This window comes from Synchiropus splendidus, chromosome 7 (assembly GCF_027744825.2).
Source record: "Synchiropus splendidus isolate RoL2022-P1 chromosome 7, RoL_Sspl_1.0, whole genome shotgun sequence".
Classification (NCBI taxonomy): domain Eukaryota; kingdom Metazoa; phylum Chordata; class Actinopteri; order Syngnathiformes; family Callionymidae; genus Synchiropus; species Synchiropus splendidus.
Genome location: NC_071340.1, coordinates 22,433,107 through 22,449,796, shown reverse-complemented (window position 1 = coordinate 22,449,796; position 16,690 = coordinate 22,433,107). Strand labels below are relative to the sequence as shown.

The 16,690-nt window shown below is 45.6% G+C and overlaps 4 protein-coding genes across 5 annotated transcripts; 1 reads left to right on the top strand and 3 right to left on the bottom strand.

Annotated features, from left to right (window-relative positions):
- The first annotated feature begins 263 nt into the window (after positions 1 to 263).
- gucd1 (guanylyl cyclase domain containing 1) lies at positions 264 to 2,898 on the top strand. The gene is made up of 5 exons (XM_053871373.1): positions 264 to 413; positions 497 to 581; positions 1,131 to 1,388; positions 1,458 to 1,699; positions 2,115 to 2,898. Exons 1-5 carry the CDS (start codon positions 407 to 409, stop codon positions 2,204 to 2,206), a joined length of 684 nt encoding a protein of 227 aa, XP_053727348.1. The 5' UTR covers positions 264 to 406; the 3' UTR covers positions 2,207 to 2,898.
- Positions 2,899 to 3,443: 545 nt separating this feature from the next.
- On the bottom strand, positions 3,444 to 5,544 carry upb1 (ureidopropionase, beta). The gene is made up of 9 exons (XM_053871260.1): positions 5,366 to 5,544; positions 4,767 to 5,026; positions 4,613 to 4,707; positions 4,398 to 4,556; positions 4,167 to 4,336; positions 4,013 to 4,094; positions 3,903 to 3,945; positions 3,657 to 3,811; positions 3,444 to 3,594 (listed from the first exon to the last, which is right to left on the bottom strand). The coding sequence occupies exons 1-9, from the start codon at positions 5,467 to 5,469 to the stop codon at positions 3,511 to 3,513; spliced, it is 1,152 nt and encodes a 383-aa protein (XP_053727235.1). The 5' UTR covers positions 5,470 to 5,544; the 3' UTR covers positions 3,444 to 3,510.
- An 838-nt stretch (positions 5,545 to 6,382) lies between these two features.
- Positions 6,383 to 7,803, bottom strand: LOC128762930 (uncharacterized protein C22orf15). 2 transcript variants are annotated; one of them, XM_053871513.1, is made up of 5 exons: positions 7,628 to 7,803; positions 7,479 to 7,565; positions 7,238 to 7,360; positions 6,872 to 6,943; positions 6,383 to 6,802 (listed from the first exon to the last, which is right to left on the bottom strand). In XM_053871513.1, exons 1-5 carry the CDS (start codon positions 7,650 to 7,652, stop codon positions 6,678 to 6,680), a joined length of 432 nt encoding a protein of 143 aa, XP_053727488.1. In that variant the 5' UTR covers positions 7,653 to 7,803; the 3' UTR covers positions 6,383 to 6,677. The 2 variants fall into 2 exon arrangements, with proteins under 2 accessions (XP_053727488.1, XP_053727487.1); XM_053871512.1 differs by having other exon boundaries at positions 7,479 to 7,803.
- Positions 7,804 to 9,293: 1,490 nt separating this feature from the next.
- adora2aa (adenosine A2a receptor a) lies at positions 9,294 to 15,984 on the bottom strand. Its single transcript, XM_053870874.1, has 3 exons — positions 15,871 to 15,984; positions 14,039 to 14,535; positions 9,294 to 11,279 (listed from the first exon to the last, which is right to left on the bottom strand). Exons 2-3 carry the CDS (start codon positions 14,374 to 14,376, stop codon positions 10,310 to 10,312), a joined length of 1,308 nt encoding a protein of 435 aa, XP_053726849.1. The 5' UTR covers positions 14,377 to 14,535; positions 15,871 to 15,984; the 3' UTR covers positions 9,294 to 10,309.
- Between the last annotated feature and the right edge of the window lie 706 nt (positions 15,985 to 16,690).

Here is a 16,690-nt window from a genome sequence, read left to right as displayed (position 1 = left end):
TGTGAAGCTGAAATATGTTGAGTGAAAGAACATCCACTTTTCCGTTCAGCCACCAAGGGGCGCAACTACGGACGTGCCTGCAGTTGAAATAAAACCAGCGAAGAAGAGAAGTCAGCTAGCAAACAACAAGGAGGAGCGAAGTCGATCAGCTGTGGAGCTTCCGTCCACAAATATATCGACTTGCTCTTGTTTTTTTATTTTATTTGTAGCGACGTCTACCTATTTTATGTATGCCGTGGCCCTTTTTGTGAGCCGCGTAGCTGTTGTGACACTAAGAGAGGCTGCGTTAGCAGTTGTTGCTTCCAGTTAGCATCGACGAGGAAACCCAGCGCTGGTTTAGAATGCAGTAACTACCGAGCTGACGATACCAGTCGAACCTTCGCCCACCGAGCCGCCCCTTTACAGAATGACAGGTGAGTGAGACTTACTCCAACGCGCGTGTTGTTAGCGAGCATGACAAGTTTTAACAGATGTTCTCCGAACCCTGCATCCTCAGAGAATGTCGTCCTACTGGATGTACCCCCTATCAGGCAGCTCTACCACTGGGACTGCGGCTTGGCCTGCTCCAGGATGGTTCTCAAGTAAGTACACGTTGACTAGTATAGTACTATTATTGTAGCGTTGTCGGATTCTGAAGGAAGCTTCTTCTAAACGTTAATCCTGAGCGTCCGCCGTGACTTGTAAACAAACAGTTTAGATGAGCTGTGCTTAAGAGGGTTGAATTCCAAACAGCCAAGTTACACGGAAGATTGTTCTCAGTAGTTGTGAGTAGGAAGGTGATTTGTATGGCTTGAGTTACTTTAACCACAGTTTTGTTTTGTGTTCACTTCATTTTTGAGGTACTTTTCTTTTTTTTTATGAACTAATTCGACAGATAATTGATCTAGTTCCAAGCCAAACACAAGCTGCTGGTTTCCATCTGTATGTGTGGGAGGGGGGGAGGTTTCACTGTTTGAATGGGTGATGATCACCTCAGCCCGGTGAGGCTCCACTGACTTCTGCCGAGCTTCATTCGTGTGCAAATGGTCTGAGGCGGCAAACCTTTCGCCTTCATTGTCTCCGGCTCGTCCCTCCAGACCGAGCCCATCATGGAAGCCGGTGAAGTAAGAAAAGCGTTGATGGTTTTTCAGGTATCTGCGGCCGACCACAGACGAGGAGTTTCAGCGGGCCTGCTGGGAGCTGAAGATGACGGAGAGCGTGTGGACCATCGACCTGGCCTACCTCATGCGCCACCTGGGAATCCGCCACTGCTTTTGCACACAGACCCTTGGTGTGGACAAGGGCTTCAAGAATCAGTCCTTTTATAAGAAGCATTTTGACACAGAGGAAGATCGTGTGAATGAGCTCTTCCTGAAAGCAGGAAACAAAGGCGTCACGGTGAAGAAATGGTGTGTACTGTATGATCTAACAGTCGTCATCAAGAGGCGTCGTTTAAAAATGGCCTCTTCTTGTTCCAGCTCTGTGACGGTGGAGGAGATCCAGTCTCATCTGGAGCAGGGCCACGTGGCCATTGTACTGGTCAACGCCGTCATCTTGACCTGTGAGCTCTGCTCCTCGCCTGTCAAATACTGCTGCTTCCTGCCTGTGGGCCAGAAGTGCTTCTGCAGGAAACCCGAGTACCAGGGCCACTTCGTGGTCATCTGCGGCTTCAACAGGACCACTGGCTGCATATTTTACAACAACCCGGCCTATTCAGACCGTGAGTGATGAAGTCCACACACAGGGTTGGGGTTGGTTGAGGGTTGGAGGGAGGGTCATCGACACGTTCTAATTCTTCATGACTTCATGTCGTCATATGTCCCACCTCTACCTCCAGAGAGTTGAGGTGAAACTGGATCACTCACCTGACACTCTCACGGCACACCGGTTGGAAAATGCTGATCTAACTTGAGTGCATGACAGAAACAGTTGCCTTCCAAGTGACTCTCCAAAAACAAGTTATTCCGGTCCTCACTGATCCTCTGCATTTTTGCCACCTCGAGTGCACAATGCTTGAATGGCAGTAATGACCTCCAACCATCCAGTCATGAGATGCCAGGGACGTTTCTCTGCTTCCTCTTGGCATGGAAAACCCTCTGACTCTGTGTGCCGTTTCCTGCTGTGTGTGCTTCCAGGAGTGTGCTACACCAGTTTGGAGAACTTCGAGGAGGCGCGGCGCAGCTACGGCACAGACGAGGACATCTTGTTCATCTTCAAGGAGAGTTGACGGACGGAGTGTGTCCCTCCAGCGTCCGCTCTGGTGCTACAGACTGAGCTTTACTTGAAAAACTGCACTCGTGCTAACACCAGGCGTCACTCACCTGTGAAAGACTGCAAAGCTTTGTTTTTCTTTTTTAGACGGTTATTTTTTTTTTTTGTTCTCATCGGTGAATGAGAAGTTTCAGTCTGCAATGGATGACATGGGGGAATTTAGATGTAGAATAGGGACAATCAGGTATGATCATGTCGTCGTGCTCGCTCTCAAAGCTTTGGAACTTTGAACAGGGTCTGACCACGAGCAACAACATCCTTTTAGTTCTGCCACCTTTCTTTTTTTATTTCCACGACTCAACAGGGAATAGATGTTTTGTATTTTAGGGTCTCAGGTATTTCTTGACCTCCATCATGACAAGCAGCGTCTGTTTAAAGGAACTCCTCAACGCAATAAGCTCCTGTGCGAGACAGCAGCCTCGCTACTTTTCTGAAAACACTCGCTCCCGAACTGGGGGGAATGAAGACTCCGCCCCTCCACACCTGCCAGGGCTCCCCGCTGGCTTCATGTCTTATTGTTTTGCACTACACTTTACGCCACAGAAGTTAAATGTTATTTAAATGAGGTATTTTACTTTCTTTTTTTTCCTTAACGATTCTTTGTTGACATGAACAAATGATCCGGTTTTTAACTTTATTTTTATGATGCAGAAAGCTGCAGATTCGTTTTGTTGTAAATAAAGATATATAAAAGTACCCGAGTTAGTAGCGTTTGGAACGGTTTTGTTGAATGAACTAGGAAAACATCGCCCCCTTCTGGCGAGAACGGAGCAATCACTCTCTCTATTCTCAGGCAGGAAAACAAATGCTTCTTTTAATCTTAAAACTGCAAGTGTTGCAGTGCATTGTGGGAGTCTTGGTGGGCCACACCTCAGGGCCATTAATAATGGGTATTATAAAGTAATGTTTAGGGTCATTTTTGGTGCCAAGTATGTTGAGTTTGAGAGCCCTGTTAGAGCATTGGACGGTCTAACCATTTATTTTGTGATCTCCTACTTCGGAGGGAGGGTGGGACCAAATCAGAGCTGGATTGTGTAATTCTATCTTGCAATATTCCATAATATCCCAGCTACATCAGGGGACAGTTCTTTGACAGAGATTGTCCACTCATCAGTCCACCTGTGCACAGTTTAGACTGGGAGGAAATCAGAGGCCCAAGACCGGACGCAGAGTGTTCTAACAGAAGCATCAAATTAAGAAGAACAAAAGCTGTTTTAATTCCCGACAGACTGACACAGTGAACTGCCCAAAAACAAGCCTCTATTCTTTGATCACGTTGGGTTTGAAGTCCTGGCCAACGGCCCGGGTCAGTTCCTCCGCGTACTCCTGGTATCTCCCAGTCATCTGCAGTTGAAGCAAACAGGTGTGAGTGAGACGTTCACTCCTCCAAAAGCAGCAGTTTTCACCTTAAAACTCCACTTATCGCTGATCTGTCGGTTTAGGTTGAGGTCCAAGTCCACCACCAGGAGTCCATCACGGGTTCTGGAGAGACCCGGGGTGCGACTCCCGTCGGGTCCGGCGACATAACTGGATCCATAGAAGTGTCCGAAATCATGGTGCGCTAGGGGAGTCGCGGGAGGGAAATGTTCCGGAGGTCGGCCATCTTTGTTTCAGAATTCTACTTGCTGACATCATCGCGGAACCTGACTCACCTTTTTTTCCATCACCAGAGGTGAACTCACTTTCAAACCGCTCCTGAGAGAGAAGCAAAAGCAGGGAATGTAAAACTCAGGAGTGACATCCAGGACGAACGTCCACCTACCGTCCCCACGCGGTTGATGGCGCAGGTGAAACAGTGGTTGGCGATCGCTGCGTTCCGTGCTTCTATCGGCCACATGGGTTCGCTGCCGAGACACAAGTGTTCTCTCCTTCAAGAGCGTCCTGTCGCGTCTCGACGGAAACACAGCGCCACCCACCTGAGGGACCCAACCGTGGCGGAGGGGTTGAAGATGATTTCGGCGCCGTTCATGCTGTACATGAACCAGTTGAGCGGATGATGGCGACCGTAGCAGATGTTGATGGCGATCTTTCCGAACTGCGTCTGGAAGACGGCGTGTCCGGTGTCGCCCTCCATGTAGTAGGTGGACTTAGTCGAGGGCGAGCATCAGCTGGCTGTTCTGAAACACCTCCGATCGAGACACACTGACCTCATTAAAGTCCCCCACCCTGGGGATGTGGTTCTTCCGGCTCTTGCCCAGCACGTGACCAGAGTTGGAGATGACCACGGCGGTGTTCCACAGGGTGTCATGAAGCGCCTCTCGCTCCAGAATCGGCGAGACTATCACCATGTTGTATTTTCTAGCCAGCTGCAGACCAGAGATGATCACTGCAGGTCACATGGCTGGCAGACATGTTGACTGACCTCCTGACAGAAGCGGGTGGTGCTCCCTTCTTCTGCTGACTCGGCGAACTCCGTCCAGGGCTCCTTCTCTCGGGTGCAGAAGGCGAAGGGCATGGCTGCGGAGAGCAACAGGTCAGAGGGACTGGAGCTTCAGGTGGTTCAGGTCTGCACTCACTCCAGGTCTCCTGGAAGCAGACGATGTTGACGCCACACATGGCGGCCACCTCCACCATCTCAGCGATGCGGCCGTGCATGGCGGCCACCTGGTCCAGGACGGGGCGGTCGGTGGGCAGCACTATGTGGTTCTGGATGAGACCCACACGGACCCTCCTGGGAGGCCGGAGCTGCTCCACAGCAGCGTCGAACTTGTAGCCTTTCAGCTCGAAGTTGCGCTCTGACGCTGCTGCCGCAGCACATGGTGGAAGATCCAGCTGGCTGCAACACAGAAAAGTGCTTCTGATGCTGGATCTGGTTCACCAGTGAGGGAGCGTGGAGTGGACTTGGAAGTCAGTCACGTGGTCTGCTCTGTTCTGACAGGTGAAGAAGAGGCTGTGCCAAAAGATTATTAGTTTTCTGTGACTAAGCCAGATGTGACGTGCCTGGACTGTGTCCCTGAAGAGCAGGAAAAGGTCTTTAGAGCTTAGTGAAATAAGAATTCTGCCCCTCACTGGCTGGAAAGGTTAAAGGTGAAGCGGCGCAAAGTCCAGTCAGCAGCAGAACAATTATTGACTCGCAACACTTCAGTTTTTTTAAATAAAGTCTCTTTTCACTCACCGAGTTTCCTTCCCGAACAGAATGCGCTTCACCTCCTTCAGCTCGGCCTCGGGCAGGTGAGCCTCCAGACTCCTCTCCAGGGATTCGAACTCGCAGGCGGACATGGCGCCAGAGTGCAGGGAAGAGGGATCGGGACGGGATCGTCCGCCTGCCGAGTCACCTCCCGCATGGAACCATGGGTCGGAACTCCCGTTTGTTTAGCCTGATCGTTTGGACTGAAGTTTGACACAAACGATTTTCTGGCAGAAAGATGAACTCGTGAACCTCCGCGACTGTATTACGCAATGAAATCTCACTAAAATACAGTAGTAAAATTATACGTAACCCACTAAGAGACTAGGCTAAGTTTAGACCGAATTTCACTTTACCTTTAATTAATTTCAGCCTATATATATATATATATATATATATATATATATATATATATATATATATATATATATATATATATATATATATATATATATATATATGAATCAATTAATTGTTATATATTAATTATTATATCTACGTTAATACATTCATTATTATATTTTAAAGCATATATTGTAGTAGAGTGTCGTTTAAATTTAGACTCAATTTAGACGTCTCTAGAGGATTTCATTTAATTCATGAAATTCTAAATCTTCATCTTCTTCTGCCGCTTGAGTTGGGTCGCGGAGGCAGCATTTGGAGCAAGGAAGCCCAAACTTCCTGATCCGCACAAACCTCCTCCAGCTCTTCCGAGGCGTTCCCAGGCCAGACCAGAGACATAATCTCTCCAGCGAGTCCTGGGTCTTCCCAGGGGTCTCCTCCTGGTAGGACATGCCCGGAACACCTCCCCAGGGAGGCGTCCAGGGGGCATCCGGATCAGATGCCCGAGCCACCTCAACTGGTTATTATTATTATTATTATTATTGAATGAATTCCATTTTTTAAAGAAAATGTTTTGAGGAGTTCTCAAGACGTTTGTAAATGACACGTACACAACAAATAAAATATTACATTTAATCTGTTTATCATTAAAGTTGCCATTTATATTCGCTTGAATTTCGACTCACGTGTGACAGTACCTTTGTATCCTGTCAGTAAGTGGCACTGATAAACAGTGAGCACTTAAAAAAAATATTTTACTTTCATTTAAATGAAGTAAAGCGTTTTAGCTGGTATTTTTTACAGTGTTCTCACTGTGAATGAAAGTTGAGTTTTGATTTTAAGAAGGAAAAAAAAACAGCATTCCACAGATAAAAAAAGAAAAAAAAACCTGTATGTTACTGTTGTCCGGTCACGTGACCGTGACTATGTTATGATTCTCATGCTCTTAACCGCTGAATCATTTCATATTCTTCTTGCTGCTCTGTGGTTTATTTCCAGTGACGTGCGGCCTCCTGATTCTCCTCCTCACAGACGTGGACTTCCTGTCTCGCTGCCTGCTGTGTGACAGTTTCCTCAGAAGCTCTGAAACACCAGAGCGAAACTTCATTCGCACACAGCTGCTTTCGTTTTTGCTTTGTATGATTTGCGTACCGAGCAGCTCCGGGTGTGCTTGGCTGGACTTCAGCAGAGACTCATATTTGGGCCCTCCTGTGGTTTCATCTCCTGGAGGAAAACAAACACTGGAACACATGAACTTTATCGGCCTCCTGTCTTCAACGTAAACACGGTCTGAGTCAGACACACTCTTGTGTTAGTAACTATTGATGTAGTGCTGCGTAGATGAGGTATCAGGAAACAGTGTCCTAATTTTCAGCGGCCACTAGATGGCGCTCTTGGTTTAGAAATGATGTGAGGTTTAATTTAACTAGTTGTTGAAGTCCAAGTAGTTTTTTGTTTATTTTTCTCGCTGTTCAGAAGTTTTACCCCTCAGATATAGGCTTCCTGACACGGACTCACTGCAGACTCGCAGCAGGACGTAGAGCTGAGTCTCAGCCAGAAGGCTGCTGGTCACTTCCGGACTATTCTGCCTCTCCTCCAGGTTCATCAGCGCCCCCCTGCGGTCCATCAGCTCCACCCTCTCTTCAGGGCACAGACAAAAATATTCCGTTCATCAGAATGTCCTGGCTGGTTTTCTACGAGTCCCTCGTGTCATGAACGGACTCCTTAGATTTTCACCATAGCAACTGGGGTGACTCACCGCTGGGCTCCACTCCACATCTCTCCTTCACATGCCTGACAAAGTGCATCAGTCTGCAGTCCAGGTTGAACATCTCCACTCTGTCGTCTGAGAAGAGCAAGACACCAGCGGTTTGAAACTGAGCCACTCCTTCCCGACTCAAGACGAACCTCCAAACAGGACGCTGACAAACATGGCTGCTCCTGAAGTGACTGCTACACAGAAGACTTGGCATTTGCTAGACACACACAGTGTGTTCTGCCTCTTGTAAAAGTGGGGAACAGGGGGCCGGTTTTTTGTTGCTTGTTTCCAAGGAGTTGGGGACAAACTGGCCCCGTGTCATCAGGAATCAAAGCCAAATGTTTGATATCACACAGATGTGGATCAACACCAGTGTTTCTGGCAGGTTGCAGGCACTCTGGTTTCCTCCCACAGGCCAAACTCATGCAGCTGCTCCAGCTCCCGCTGACCTTCAAAAATAAAGTGGAAAGTGAGTTCAGTCATCTGGAGTGACAGGAAGACTTGAAACCCAAAAAAGTGCTTGTCTTTCTGTAGATTTCTAGACTTGTCCATCTCAGATGGAGGTGAAAGTGGGTGGGGCTAGATCTGGATTGGATAGGAAGATTTTAGAGAAGAAAATGTCGGACAGAGACGGGCCTCCTGACATGATCACGCAGCCTTCGGAGGCGAGCTCACTAAAGCGTTTTAAAAAGCTCGGTCGTCCGGAGGCCTGAAACCTGAACTCAGCAGCGCACGATAAAAGCTGGGAAATGGATCCTCTGAGAGTTTGTCGGGTTGATTTCCCAAAACAAGCAAATCAGATCTCATGCTTTGATAGAGGACCACGGAAGGATGAGTGATTCAATGTGACCAGTGATAACGTTGAGAGACCATTGACGTTCACTCCAGGGTCTCACAACTTATTCAAGTCAGAGTGATATTGAAGAATCTGACTCAGGATCTTTGTCAGCAAAATGTTTCCTTAAATCCTAAAGTTACTATTATTTATTATTATTTTTTCTTAGATCACTCTGTCAATATAGAACACTGAAACTCACACACAAATATTTTTAGGATTTTAACCGATTTTTTACAATTCATTTTTTAAAACAAGAAATTTGAGGCATTTTCCAAACGTTTTTAGGGAATTTATTGTATTATCCTTTATATATATATATATATATATATATATATATATATATATATATATATATATATATATATATATATATATATATATATATATATATATAATATATATATATATATAAGTTTCCACTTAAGCTATTTGCAACATGATATCCCACTATCAAAATATATATGAATACCATATTTATTTCTTTTTATTCAAATTCAAAATATTAAATAATTCTAGTAATATTGACCCTTGAAAAACAAACAAAAATAACTTATTTTCATGAATCGTGTAGCGACAAACCGAGATTAAGGCAGGTGAAGAGGAGAGTGCAGGCGGGGTGGAATGAGGTGACAGCTAAAGTGAAAGAAAAGTGACTCCTGCCATGTTTGGTTCAGAGACGGAAAATGTGACGAGTGATGGGTAGATGAGGCATCATGAAACAGTATTGCAGACTCGATGAAACAGTGTCCTAATTTTCAGAGGCCACTAGATGGTGCTCTTGGTTTAGAAATGATGTGAGGTTCCAATTAATTAGTAGTTCAAGTCTAAACGTTTCACAGCAGACAGCGCCATCTGGTGGCCTCTGAAAATAAGGACACTGTTTCATGAAACCTCATCCACCCATCCACCCATCGCTAGTCGTAACACAAGACAAAAAGCACTTTTAGAAGAGTCAGAGTTGAAGAGGCTCCGGTTTATTTGACATTTTCAAGTATGAAAACAAATGCATCCAGCACCGGTGCTCATCTTCATTGAGAGTCCTTGAAGAACTCGAAAACATTTCAGCTCTCAGTGTTCAGAGAGCATCCAGAAAGCGTGTGTGTGTGTTGGTTATCCGTTGCTATGGTGAAACACTTCAAAAGAGAGAGCTTTACGACCATCTGAGACAAACGTTGTGGGGAATGAATGGTTCAATAACAGTTTTCGGCTCAGGCATCACTGTGTAAACACAGTGCATTTCTGATCAATTCTGAAATTAAAACGCTTTTTCATCACACAACTGCTTGGAGTTCTCAACAAGCCTTTCATTTTCTTGCTTCTACTATTAAAGCCGACCCATACTGCACTGCAACGCATCAAGCCCTCGAGCAGATTTGTATCCCTCACACGATACTGTGGATTTTTCCACCAGAAAACATGACAGAAAATAAACATCTTCAACCACTTACATGCTGATAGATACATAACACATTTGACAGCTCAAAGTTCAACAGTTTATTATTTATTTTTGGACCATTTTTTCCGTCGTAAACCACAACATCCTCCAGTACACAACAGACGATAAACAGTGTTTGTGGCTGTTCCAGGACTGACGACTAACCAGTGTTGGAGGAGAGAGAACATCAGAGGAAGCAACTGCTCCTTAGGCGTGAGGAGACGTGACGGCGCGACCGGTTCTTCCCTCACTGGCGAGAAACTGTGTAAGAATAATGTTAGAACTGACATGGTTTGTTTGTGTTTACAAGGGAAAGGGTGTTGACCTTCAGTTTGCTCCTGGGTTTAAACACTTCAACCAGGAAATGACCTGAGATGAACCCTAGATGGAGCCAACTTCAGCTCAGTGTGGACTTCAAAATGAAGCCTCTCTGTGGATCCGGCTTTGTCGTCTGGAAACCAAGAGGTGTCATGATTCAGTTCTCCCTCTTCCAGCTGCTGGACAGGCCACATGAGTCTGAGTCTGGAGGACATGCCTCTCCTTCATCTTCAGAATGTGTCAGGACACTTTGACCAGCTCACTCGAGCAGCACTTTTGGTTGAGGAACAGCATGGCCAGCTGCGAAGACCTTAGATTCTGCCCCTCGCTCTCCTCCCCCGAGTGTGACGGCGGTTGGCAGTCAGGGAGTCGAGAGCTCCTGATGGGCTTCAGTGAAACGGCGGCGGGACAGTGACAGATGACCACGGACAGAGGAGCTTGGGACATGGCCACCAGTCTGCTCCCCACTGGGCAGCGCTGCTCGCTGCTCTCACAGCTGATGCTGCTGCTGCTGCCGTTGCGCTCAGTGAAAACATCCAAGGTGAGGTGGTTGGTGTGCAGCCGGACGGAGTCCGTCACGCTGTTGTAGGTGGAGGTGGCCATGCTGGCGCCGTCCAGCTCCTCCAGCCGGCCCAGAATGCGACGCTGGATGATCCTCTGGAAGGTCCTTCTGAACTCCCGGATGCGGTAGGCGTAGATGAAGGGGTTGACCACGGAGTTGCCGTGCGAGAGGAGGATGGCGATGTTCATCACCCACAGAGGAGGACGGTCGCAGTCCGTGCAGAAGAGGGTGAAGCAGTTGATGATGTGCAGAGGCAGCCAACAGACGGCGAAGAGCCCCACGATGATGGCCAGCGATTTGGCGGCTTGGATCTCTTTCTGCAGGGTGGAGCGCGACTTCTCCCCGCCCAGCACCTTCATCTCCATCAGCTTGAGCTGCTGACGCGCCACCATGAAGATGCACAGGTAGATGGCCAGCATCAGCAACAGGGGGATCAGGACGCAGGCGAAGAAGTTCAAGTAGACCATGTAGTCCATCACCATCACGTTCTCAAACATGCACTTCACCAGTCCCCGGCTGCAGTTCTTGGCCTCACTACTGATGGGTTTGTGCCATCCCATCATGGGGATCAGACCGATGATGATGGAGAAAATCCAGCAGATGGCGATGATGCCTTTCGCCCGCTGGCCAGTCACCAAACTGCCGTACCTGCAAGGGATTGAAAACCTCACTTTGACCTCTGTTTCACTCCTGACATTGAACAATGCAAATACTTTCGTCAAACATTTTCTTGATTATTTTATTGACAAATCCAAACAAACTGTTGCCAAAAACTCCGCACTGCAACTGATATATGTGAGGAACATCTCATCCTGGAAGTGGAGGCAAGATGGACAAACAAACAAGTCTTTAAGACAAGTCTATTTTGAGTGTCTCTGCAGCACAGTGTGGGAGAGCAGCTGAGATGTTTTCCTTTTTTTTCCACCACATTCTTCTGACGCGAAAGAGCAAAAGGTTGACGCTGCAAATACAAGCTCCCCGTCATCAGGGATGCATCTAACAAACAGCCCAGGCATCAGTGGGAGGGTGGGCGGGGCCACTGCTGCCTGCTGGTGCGTCGCGACTCCGGGTGTTTTATGACGGGACTCGGCAGATGACACGCTACAAGTCGGTCAATACTTGTATCTCCCCAAAGCTGCCTCCGTTCTGAACCGGTAATAAAGATTGAGATTTGTCAGTCTGCTAAAGCAATTATGAGTACATTTGGTTATATGACTCCTGTGGGGACACGCTCTCGTGGGAGACTCTCGGGTTCAAAGGTCATGTCTGCGCTGATGCAGAGACATTAAACGTCCAGGCCTATTAGGAAGTCAGCAGAACGATTAGCTTCAGAACTGGAAAAGCACTGAGAGAGTGCAAACCTCTGCCGCACAGCTTCAGTCCACCACCAAGGCGTATCCTTTTCACTTCAGATCCCAGAGACTCAGCTATATCCAGGCCACTGTCTGTAGCTCAATTTGTTCACTTCCTTTGATGAAGATTCCAAAGATCTCTGGATCATGTGATTCCATTTTCCTGACCACTTTTTCATGTCTTGTAGATCCTGTTCTATATTCTGTCCCAAGAGCTATGGCTATGGAGCTATATACACAAATGCTGAAAATGGTCCCACTGTTTAAAAAATCTAAAAAGACGGTAATGCAGATCACTCACAAAATAGAATCACTTGTGCCTTGTACTGTATTACAAATTTCCTGAAAATTTCATTCAAATCCGTCCATAACTTTTCAAGGAATTAAGTTTGAAATCATCAGAGGACACATCTAGAGATGAGATGAATCCTATTTTCAAGTTGCTTGTTGGAAAATATTGATGTACTGCACTTAAATATCACGGTACATGATGGCAAGGCATATGCTGCTGAATTTCTGATACAACCAACTACTACTAGTAACATTGTCTTGAACTCATGATGGGCCAACTAACCTAACCTAACATAACCTATCTTAACCTAATATAACCTAACCTAGCCAAACCTAACCTAATCTAAAATAACCCAACCAAATCTAACCTAATCTGACCTAACCTAACGTAACCTAATCTAACCTAGCATAACCCAACCTAATTTAACCTAATCTAACCTAACATAACCCAACTCAACCCAACCCAACCCAACCTAATCTGACCTAACCTAATAAAACCTAACCTAACCTACACTGACCTAACCTAACCCATTATGACCTAAACTAACCTAACCTAATCTAAAATAACCCAACCTAATCTAACCTAACATAACCCAACCTAATTTAACCTAATCTAACCTAACATAACCCAACTCAACCCAACCTAATCTGAGCTAACCTAACCTAATCTAATATAACATAACATAGTATAAAATAACCTAACCTAACCTAACCTAATCTGACCTAACCTAACCTAACCTAACCAAACATAACCTAATCTAAGATTAGCTAACCTAACCTATCTTAACCTAATATAACCTAACCCAACCCAACCTGACCTAACCCAATATAACCTAATCTAACCTACACTGACCTAACCCAATATAACCTAAACTAACCTAACCTAATATAACCTAACCTAAACTAACCTACACTGACCTAACCTAACCCAATGTAACCTAAACTAACCCAATATAACCTAAACTAACCTAAACTAAACTAACATACACTGACCTAACCCAATATAACCTAAACTAACCAAACCTAATCTAACCTAACCTAACCTAACCTACACTTACCTAACCCAATATAACCTAACCTAACCTACACTGACCTAACCCAATATAACCTAAACTAACCTAACCTACACTGACCTAACCCAATATAACCTAAACTAACCTAACCTAATATAACCTAACCTAAACTAACCTACACTGACCTAACCTAACCCAATGTAACCTAAACTAACCCAATATAACCTAAACTAACCTAAACTAAACTAACCTACACTGACCTAACCCAATATAACCTAAACTAACCAAACCTAATCTAACCTAACCTAACCTAACCTACACTTACCTAACCCAATATAACCTAACCTAACCTACACTGACCTAACCCAATATAACCTAAACTAACCTAACCTACACTGACCTAACCCAATATAACCTAAACTAACCTAACCTAATCTAAAATAACCCAACTTAATCTAAAATAACCTAACTTAATCTAAAATAACCTAACCTAACCTAACCTAATCTAATCTATTCTAAATGTATCTAACCTGACCGAATCAAATCATATCAAATGAATCTAACTTGAACTAACCTAACCTAACTCATCACTTATTTTTATGAAATTGGATTATTAGACTGAGTTCATAACGACAAACTATTCCAAGCTTCCCCTTTAAATAATGTCAGTAAATTACAATATATTGTACGGTATTACATCGCGACGTGTCGTGTCACCACTCCTGTAGGATACGTATGGTATCGCACTCACCTGAGCGGTAACTTGATGGCGATGTATCGGTCCATGGCAATGGCCAGCAGGCTGAAGATGGAGCTCTGGGTGAGAATCATCACAAAGCAGGCGATGAACAAACACCCGTAGAAGTCGGAGCAGAAGCCAGTGCTGATGGCGATGGAGAAGGGAATCGCCAGGACGCCCACGGCGATGTCCGCCACCGCCAGCGACACCACAAAGAAGTTGGTGATGTTCTGCAGGTTGCTGTTGAGGGCCACGGCCCAGCAGACCAGCACATTGCCAAGCACGGAGAAGACCGCTATCAGCAGCTCCAGGATGATGTAGACGATGGAGGCGATGGGATCGTCCAGCATGGTGAGAGGGAAGACGACGTCACAGACAACCGGGGAGGAAGCCTCGCCTCAAAGAACATCGCTGCAGCCTGGCAGCCACAGTCCAGGAGCTCTCACGCCGCTGCAGGTGAAGCGCTCGCCATCGCCCTCTGCCCTCGTCCTTCCGGCACTTCTGCGGAGCTGAGAAGATGGCAGCAGCGAAACCCTCTGTTAGCGAAGATATGAGCAGCAGCGACACATGACAACAGGAAGTGTTTACGAAAAGGGGAAGTGAGTGGCAAAGAAGCATGTTGGTGTCTCTCAAAATACACTCCACACACCTACTTCTCAAATTAATTCACAGGAACCCAGCACCACACACTGATGCTGTTTAGTAGCATCTCTCAGTAATATTCACAATGATAACAATAATTTATCTGAATAATGGCTTCCGTCATAGGAAGAAGCCAAGGGATGAGGATGTCGGCCTGGTAAATAGATTTAAAATGCACTCATAAATATGCGTGTTTTGTTCTGCATTTTACAGACACACACCCCCTAAAAAGTATTTTGGTATTCAGTGTTCCTTTCAGTATTTGACTGTGCTCTCACTTGAAAACAAAATGTAAAGTCCCAACTAGTCCCAACTCAGGGTTACGTCTGCTTTGTTTTGGATTAAAACACTGGGCACTACTGTTCTAACAGGAGTGAAGGTAGAGAAGGCTGGGAATTTAGTAGCAAATGTTCGCATATTCCCAAAACACTAGTCGAGCAGATGGCCAATCACTTAAGTCCCCTCAAGAATAGTATGTGAGACTTGCTCCAGAGCAGGAATTCCAGGACAGAATCCACATTCTTTCCCTGGGAGCTGAGCTCCTGCGCCTGAGTCCATCTATAGCAACTCGAATTTCAACCTCAAAACAATTCATCGATCCTCAGACGATCTAAAGTAGGATGCGCTCACTCCTTCCATGGAACTATTGACTGTCAGCACGGTTTGCAAAGCGAAACCAGAAGAGCGTGAAATGGAAAGAGTGAGCCGTGTTGTGACGTGACGGTGTGTTCAGTGATGTTGCACAGCACAAGCAAGCAGACAGCAAGTCTTCTCAGGCAGAAGTGAGGACAAGAGGCTCATGAGGTGAAACAGCAGACAGTGATGGAGATGGGAAGCTGTCATGGGTGCCATGCTTCAGATCAGACTTCTGTCTCAGAGGATGGAATTGACCACTAAATGATGCCTGATCAATGACTCAATGGAAGCTGCGCTGGAATAAATGTGTTCTAGCCACATGATAAGTTTAAACTGACCAGATGACTTTGTTTAATATTGATATTTTACAGTGAATGTGACCAAAGTTAGCTACTATCTGATAAGTTTGATCAAGAATTTGAACGTTTATATTAGTTAATAATATTTAAATCTGCTCTGGAAATATAAAATTAAATAAAACTATACGAAGATTCAATTCTTTAAGGTGATATTCAGAGTAGGAAGACGATGATGTACTGTTTGATCGTAGACAAAAGTCGACTTACCTGCTCTGTCGGGCGACTCCGTGTAGAAGTATAAATGTCTGTGTTCGACTGTTAAACTCGGATACACTGAACTCTTCCACTCTGGAGGCTTCGGTTCAGACTGCTGGTGCTGCTGCTGCTGCTCTGATCGATCACACGCTCCTCGGAGTTTCCTCCTCCACTCCACACACGCAGCGAACGTGTCGTTCCACAGTACGCGCGCGCGCGCGCACACATGCTCGTTTCCACTCCCATGCTGCGGTTTGAGCGCAAATATATATATATGTATATATGTCACTCACAGGAGCGTTCCGATCGTTTTATTCCACGATAAAAGGAAAATACGTTGTTGTTTTTTTTATTTCAATTACACACTATACCACAATAAAATAGAGTAACGATGAACGGCGCTTGCATTTTCGACCCTTTCGTCAATGTGACGCTGTTTCAGTTAAAAGTCGGTTCAACATTAACCTTTGAACTCTTCATTCAGTGTGATCTTCATCAACGACCAGCTGCTCTCTTTGGATGAAGAGGTCAAAACTGGAGATAAGAATCAGCGCCTCTTTGTTTGGTCAGATTCAGGTCACATGGTGAAAAGGTTTCCATGCTTATCCAGTGATTTTGCCTCCAGTCTGTGCCCACCTCTTGGCAACAGATCGGCAGTGAAGGAGGATGCTAGTTCAATTCCTCACGCGTTTAATAGTGGTTAACTACCATTATAAGGATGCTTAAAAAACACATTTTTTTATTTTTTCACTAGTCATATTAGTGAGTAGTCGGATAAAGCCAAACTGTTGTGTATTAAGCTTGACGAATTTTGAGGAATTATTTTATTTAA

What these genes read in the sequence shown, in the direction of transcription:
- upb1 (XM_053871260.1), bottom strand. Translation starts at nt 5,469, where the DNA reads ATGTCCGCCTGCGAGTTCGAATCCCTGGAGAGGAGTCTGGAGGCTCAC. An exon ending in CTGCTTCCAGGAGACCTGGA is followed by an intron (nt 4,708 to 4,766) that starts GTGAGTGCAGAC and finishes TGCTCTCCGCAG; the next exon opens with CCATGCCCTTCGCCTTCTGC. An exon ending in CTCTGGTGATGGAAAAAAAG is followed by an intron (nt 3,812 to 3,902) that starts GTGAGTCAGGTT and finishes CGACTCCCCTAG; the next exon opens with CGCACCATGATTTCGGACAC.
- LOC128762930 (XM_053871512.1), bottom strand. Translation starts at nt 7,692, where the DNA reads ATGCCAAGTCTTCTGTGTAGCAGTCACTTCAGGAGCAGCCATGTTTGT. An exon ending in CGTCCTGCTGCGAGTCTGCA is followed by an intron (nt 6,944 to 7,237) that starts GTGAGTCCGTGT and finishes GTTTTCCTCCAG; the next exon opens with GAGATGAAACCACAGGAGGG. An exon ending in AGCACACCCGGAGCTGCTCG is followed by an intron (nt 6,803 to 6,871) that starts GTACGCAAATCA and finishes CTGGTGTTTCAG; the next exon opens with AGCTTCTGAGGAAACTGTCA.
- gucd1 (XM_053871373.1), top strand. An exon ending in TGCTCCAGGATGGTTCTCAA is followed by an intron (nt 582 to 1,130) that starts GTAAGTACACGT and finishes ATGGTTTTTCAG; the next exon opens with GTATCTGCGGCCGACCACAG. An exon ending in CAACCCGGCCTATTCAGACC is followed by an intron (nt 1,700 to 2,114) that starts GTGAGTGATGAA and finishes GTGTGCTTCCAG; the next exon opens with GAGTGTGCTACACCAGTTTG.
- adora2aa (XM_053870874.1), bottom strand. Translation starts at nt 14,376, where the DNA reads ATGCTGGACGATCCCATCGCCTCCATCGTCTACATCATCCTGGAGCTG. An exon ending in GCCATCAAGTTACCGCTCAG is followed by an intron (nt 11,280 to 14,038) that starts GTGAGTGCGATA and finishes AATCCCTTGCAG; the next exon opens with GTACGGCAGTTTGGTGACTG.